General features: G+C 42.7%; 1 protein-coding gene across 1 annotated transcript; it reads right to left on the minus strand.

The window, feature by feature from the left end:
- Nucleotides 1-6: 6 nt before the first annotated feature.
- LOC121939558 (apolipoprotein B-100-like) lies at nt 7-6,384 on the minus strand (the record flags this gene model as incomplete). The annotated part of the gene is made up of 17 exons (XM_042482564.1): nt 7-1,123; nt 1,441-1,814; nt 1,901-2,010; nt 2,099-2,259; nt 2,521-2,693; nt 2,782-2,992; nt 3,100-3,230; nt 3,319-3,501; nt 3,706-3,911; nt 4,005-4,172; nt 4,280-4,483; nt 4,594-4,773; nt 4,867-5,062; nt 5,191-5,402; nt 5,491-5,637; nt 5,720-5,834; nt 5,945-6,384. Coding segments are annotated over 17 exons (4,328 nt in total), but the record flags the coding sequence as incomplete, so codon positions are not given.
- Nucleotides 6,385-6,393: the final 9 nt, after the last annotated feature.

The raw sequence follows: 6,393 nt of genomic DNA on the forward strand, positions 1-6,393 counted from the left end.
GTGTGCTTGATCTCTTCCTCACCATAAATGGCTTTCAGGCTTCCAGTCAGGTCCATCTTGTAAAGCTCTGCCTGCAGCTGAGCCTCATTAATGAAGTTAGCCGCCAGAAGTTTCAGGTTGTTATTGACATTTGCAGTGGCAGTGTAGGGTTTTACATCAAGGGTGATATCATGGTCATAAGAGGCATACTTACTGGCAGTGGCTTCAGCCTTTGACTTGAAGTCAAGACCAGAGAGAGTAATGGTCAGAGTGTTGGTATTATCAATCTTGATGTCACGCACTACAGCCTTGTTGGTAATGGATAGAGTAGCCAGTGAAGCATCAAGCCCAGCACTGAAAGTGTTTTCCAGGGACAGGGGGCTCTGGAGGGTGGTTGTACCACTTGTGGTCAAACCGTCCTTGTTCATTTTCAGAGTAGCCTTGTGAGTGGCCTCATTCTCAAGGAGCTTAATCGTGGCATCGCTGTTTACAGCCAGACCATTGACATCAAGAGAGGCACTCAGCAGAGAGTAAACACGGTTTTCAGAGTGGTCTGCATTTGTTTCTATTCTCATGACAACTTCACCAGCACCAGCAGAGGCTTCAGCCAGGTTGCGGATCTTTATGCCAAGAGCGAGGGCATTGGCATCACATTTCAGAGACAGCTTGCTGTCTTTGAAGGAAAGCTCAACAACATGGGTTAAGGTGTTTTCAAAGGCATTGGTGTTTGACACAACTGAGAATTCTCCATTGGCCAGAGTTGCTGCAATTGTGTTTTCGGCTTTTACAATGGTTGAGTCCACCTTGACAATAGAATCAATCTTTGCTTCTCTCATGGGTGGGAAGATGGAAACCGACTGGGTTGAAATGGTCTTGCCATACACGGGTCCAGCCCTGACCATTCCCTCAAAGTTGCTGTCAGCAGAGATTTCCTCAGTGTTGATTCCAGTCATGCCAGTGTGCTCTAGTGCAATATTGAGACCAAATGGGCTAGTGGCTTCAATCTTGCTGCTGGATTTCAAATTAATTTTGTCTGTGATGGTTGCATCCTCAACAATACTACTACTGGCGTCGAGGAATTTATGAGTCAAAGAGCTTTTCAGCTGGGCCTTGATGGAGTCAGTGGTGGCCACCATTCCAGAGCCTAAATTAAACACAAAAGAAGTAAAGATGAATCATAACAGAAAATTAGAAAGTGTGATTACTTTTTGTGAAAACTTTTACATTCATTTGTTGGTATACCTTATAGAAATACAGTATCTACAGTCCAGTAGTTAAGTGTGGTTTTCGCATAAAATACTGTACCATTGTAACTACAATCAAGTCAAATTGTTTTACATCAGTGGCAGTTGGTAACCGTAACAGAAAACTGCATCACGAGAAGTGAAAGACAATGTCAACTGTGAATAAAGGATATAACATAACATTCTTATATCATCATTGATATTTCATATGTAATACCTTCAATCTTTATTGAGAGGATGTCGAGTGGGGAGGTTCCTTTCACATCAAACTTAGCTGAGTAGCTTGGTGTCTCCACAACATCTTTGCCGGCGGCCATTGATGCCTCCATGTCATAAAGGTTACTCTTCATCTGAGTTGAAACTTCAGCTTTGCCAAAAAGAGGAATGGACAGTGTAAGGCTCTCAAGGAAAACAAGCTCAGGGATGGGAATTTCCATGGAGGCAATCTCCAGTCCGAAGTGGGGAAGAGACAAGCTGGGTGTGGTTAAAGCTGGTGGGAAGTTAAGCTCCTCCGTTGACTTTCCTCCAAGAGGAAGAGGGACAGCAATGGTGAAGCGCTCATCATTGAAGTGGTAGACAGCCTTTGCCTCACTGTAATAAAAACAAAAGTAAAATCCATAAATATTTTAGAGAAATGTAATAATTTAAACATTTAGCTCAGAGTTTTTTGTACTTACGTATTCAGGAACAGTATTTCTGGCAGGGAAATCTCAGGCATATCGGGTACTCTGAAGTTCTGAATGTAAGGGATATCCACGCCATACTTGTCCATGTAGTTGTTTGCTGCCTAAGAAAACACCAAGCAGGGTTTTTTCCATGCTCCACAATGTTTTGCCAAAGAAAATGTTAAGAATTGTTGAATCCAAGATTCATACCTCTCCAAACTTCTTGAAGATGTGACGCATTTTCATGTCGGTTTCTCCCACCTTCATGTCAAGAAGCTGGTTGCCATACATATCAATCATATCAGCCTGTGGCCAGCTGGATGTGTCAGTGTTAACATCAGACTTGAACTCAACCTCAATCTTGCTGACATCTGCAATGATAGAGAACAATCAATTGAATCCTAAAACATGAGGAAATCTTTCTTTAAAACCCAAATGAGATTTAATCCAAGAGTCCAATTGTTCTAAACAAAATAAAACTTGGCATTTTCTTTCTGAAATTGTACCATATTTGGGGTCCTAAATTTTATCCACAAAACTAAAGTTTACATGCACCTGTCTAATAAGTCAGCAACTATTAAATGAAATGTCATGTAATATTTTTTAGATAGAGTAACTAGAAATCACATTACCGTATTTCATTGTGATTTTCTGCTCAGAGGTGACAGTCATGGCCTTGATTTCACTCTTAAGCTCCAATTCCAAGTCTTCATCACGTTTCATGTTAGCTGTGACGGTGGCATCAGCATTGATTGAGGGGACAAGGAGTTGGATTTGCAGCATCCCTTCCTTCATGGCTTTCAGACTGAAAAATGTACCAAGAAGTTAGCATGCTCTCATTGATGAGGGTGAAATGAATGTTTTATTATGAGGACTTTTGGTAGATTTCTTACTTGGCACGGCCAACCAGAGAGAGCTGAGGGACGTTCTTGTTTATCAAGTCAAGAGAGATGGAGTGAGTTCCTTTGCCCTTGGTATTTCCATCAACAACACCCAGTCTGAGTCCAGCCTCCACATCGTAGTCAGGGATCTCAATGTCAGCTGTGATGACATTCCTCCTTCTGTTATATTTCATGATTGCTCTGGCTTCAGTGGGTGCTGCACCTGTTGACCAACCAATAGGTTCTTATTGTTAAATCCACAAAAAACAGAACATTTCCAAATTGAACTAGTGAAAACTCAAAAAGGTTTTTTCCAATATTGTACATTACCTTCAGCCCTCAGAACAAACTTGACAGTGTCAACTTTCTGCCGGCCCTCTTCTCCCTCCTTGAGGAGCTCGTAGGCAAGAATGGCTGTGTATTCAGTGACTTCACCAGTGGGGTGGAGCTCCACAGCAAATCTGTGAAGATATTTCAATTAATAGGCCAATATTGCAAAGTAATCTTATTTTAAACGACAATCATATGTTGGTAGAAAATCTCACTCACTTGCTGTCTCCGGTGAAGGGGAAGTAGGGAGCGGTCTCCTGAGAGTAAGCATCAATGTACTGCAGAGCAGTGCAGTATTTCATTCCAGCGAAGAAGGGAGTGCACTCGCTGACATCAACCTTGTCCATCACCATAGGGGGGATGGTCTTCACCTCAGATCCAGTCACTGCCACCAGGGTGTTTCTAAGTTTCAAATGTAGAAAAGTTAAAATGCAATTTTGGCTGTTTTAATCTAAATGTAGAAAAGTTGACATTGTTGCAAAGTCATAAGATCCTCAAAAGTATTTGTATGAGGTTAGGATTATAGAAAGAAAAAAATGTAGCACTACAAACAAGGCTCTCTTCAACCTTGTTAGATAACATTGTTTTGTTTTTACTTCGGCTTACGTCATTTTGATGAGCTTGATAGGATTAACTGGAGCAGGGATGGTCAGCTTGACATTATCACGATCCATGGAGATCTTGGCACTGAGACCACTTTCATGGAATAAGGTGGTGTGCATCTCCAATCCAGAGTTGACATATTCAGGGATGTGGGAGCCAATCTGAGTTACAAACTCAATGCCAGCTGAAGGCATGAAGGTCACCTCACTCTGCATGGACAAAAAGGTGAAATTTGGAGTTGTGTTGATGGCTTTATTATTTAAAGTTATTGGTGTCACTTAAACACATTTTTTAAAAATTACCATATCACGGGCAATCTGAAGTCCACCCTTGATGCCAGGGGTGAAGGTACCAGACAGTGCAATCCTCAGAGGCACACCAGTGACAGTGGGCAGGAAGAATTCATTGTCCATGAAGATGTAGTGGGCAAAGATGGTGTTATCAGCCTTGGTCATCAGTGCCTTCATGATCTTTGACAAAAAAGATACATAGGACATTTAAATAATAATCATAATTTCTAAGTTACAATGATTTTTTTTTATGTCAGTGATGCTTTTTAAAGAAACAACTTCCTTACATCAGTTGGGAACATCTTGAACATGCTGTCAATCATCATGGCAGCAGAGTATGCCATCTCCTCCATTTCGTTGGTCCTCAAATATCCCAGCTCATTTCCCAAAAGCCTCAAATAAACCATTGCCTCTGGGGACTCTGCTGTCTTCATTTCCCTGACCAGTTTGTTGAGGTTGCGTCCGATCTCCCTCATCAAGTTCTGGGAAGCCTGGACATAGAAGTGCATGCTCTAATACAATTTTTTTCCCTTCTGGAAAAAGTGATCATCATTATTACAGTTGTTTTAATCATGTGTACAAAACAGATCAGTTTGAATACCTGTCTCTTCATCCTGTTGTTCTTCAGAGCAGGGAGGATGTTCTGCAGGATCTCATTGACTTTGAGTGGCATGTTGTCAGAGACAAAGTACATTGTCTTCAGGGCAGTGTCAGGGAAGAAGCCATTCTTTCCAAACAAGGCTTCAATGGTTGGCTCAAATCCTTTTCCTTCCATACCAATCTGTGAAGGTGACACATTTTAACTGTCACAACTTAGCTTATGAAAAACTTGTCTTAACGTTCAAATCTTGTCAAAACAGTTAAAAATGTTTACCTCCATCATGTCGATGTCATAGCCAAATGCCCTCAGAGTCATGTCAAGCATGGCCTCTTTGGGCAGGTAGCTGGTTCCCTCAAAGATCATGTTGCCCTCCACAGATCCAAGCCTGTAGTTGCGAGAGAACTTGGTGGGGTCCATGGTGGGTCCGATCTCATTACCCTGCAGGGCATCACGGATCTTCTGTTTCAGTCTATCAAAAAGACAAATATTGTAGTTTAAAATCAGATTGTATTCAAACTGGGACACCAACTCACTATGTAGTGAAACAACAAATTTAAGAAACAAAAATTAAAAGCTGTGACTGCTTTTTTCACTCACTCTTGGGTCTCTGGCTCAGTTGAGGACAAGATGTTGGTAATGTGGGAGATCACAAAGCTCTTGACTTGTTTGTCCTGCTCATTGGGCAAGGCATTAGCCAGCTGGGCCAATTCAGTGGGCTTGGGGTCCTTCATAAGAACCAGATAGGCAGCAATGCGCTTTTGCATGGGGCTGGCGCTGTCCAAAAGCACTTGCATGAGAACCCCTCTGCCCTGTGACCATTAAATAATGATAAAATGAGTAACCAGTAGAGGTGATTCCTTCAATGATGTGTCAAAGCTTTGAAATAATTTGACTTGCCTCCTCGGGGACGGGAGTCAGCCTGAACACTTGGATGGCAGCCTGCTGCACAGCTGGGGAAGCTGCAGGTTGGTTCACACACTGGATCACAGCAGATCTGAGTGCGGGACCAGCAGATACCAGAGCTGGAGCCATGTTGCCAATAACCTAGAATCAAAGGATGCTTTAATATTGTGCTCATTGCATTTTGCTTTCATTTAAATGTTGATCTGTAGGGAAGGCTACCCACTCTCAGTGTCATGAAAGTGTTTTCCTTGTCACCAGAACAGTCACCCAACTGGGCAGCCATGAACTCAGCAACAGAGAAAATCTCAGGGATCAGTTTTTCCTGAGTTTTGTAAAACCTGTTGAAAAAAAAACACATTATGAATTTAAAGCCCATGTCTCATTTTACAGAAATAGGGAAAATATCTGCTGAAATATTATTCAGATATTCAACGTTAACTTTGCTCACCTCTTGACAACATTGCTCAGGGCATACATGATGGGCTTGCTGGGCTTGTATTTGGCCATCTCAAGCATGTCATTAATCAAGAGGGCAGAGGGATTTGACACGAGTCCCAAAGCAAAAACACTGGCATCAACCTCGAGCGAGGAGCTGTCGAAAGTCCTGAGGATCTGCATGATTGCACTGCTGCATTCAGGAGTTCCACATTGGACCAGAACCTGGTAGGTCAGGACACGGGACACTGCAAGAGCCTCTGGAATGGCGGGACTCAGGGTCTCAGTCTTCATTCCACGGACCATGGTGACAAGCTTGTGGAAGAGGTTGGCCCTCCTCTCACCCTCGGTCTCGGGCAGAGAGGCCAGTTCTCTCAGGAGGTTCAGAGCTGCATCTTTATCCTGGACAGCGCTCCTGTCCTCAACAATGTCCATGTGAAGACCCTTGACAATATCACCTAT

Source organism: Plectropomus leopardus, unplaced genomic scaffold (genome assembly GCF_008729295.1).
Source record: "Plectropomus leopardus isolate mb unplaced genomic scaffold, YSFRI_Pleo_2.0 unplaced_scaffold5059, whole genome shotgun sequence".
In the NCBI taxonomy this organism is placed as follows: Eukaryota; Metazoa; Chordata; class Actinopteri; order Perciformes; family Serranidae; genus Plectropomus; species Plectropomus leopardus.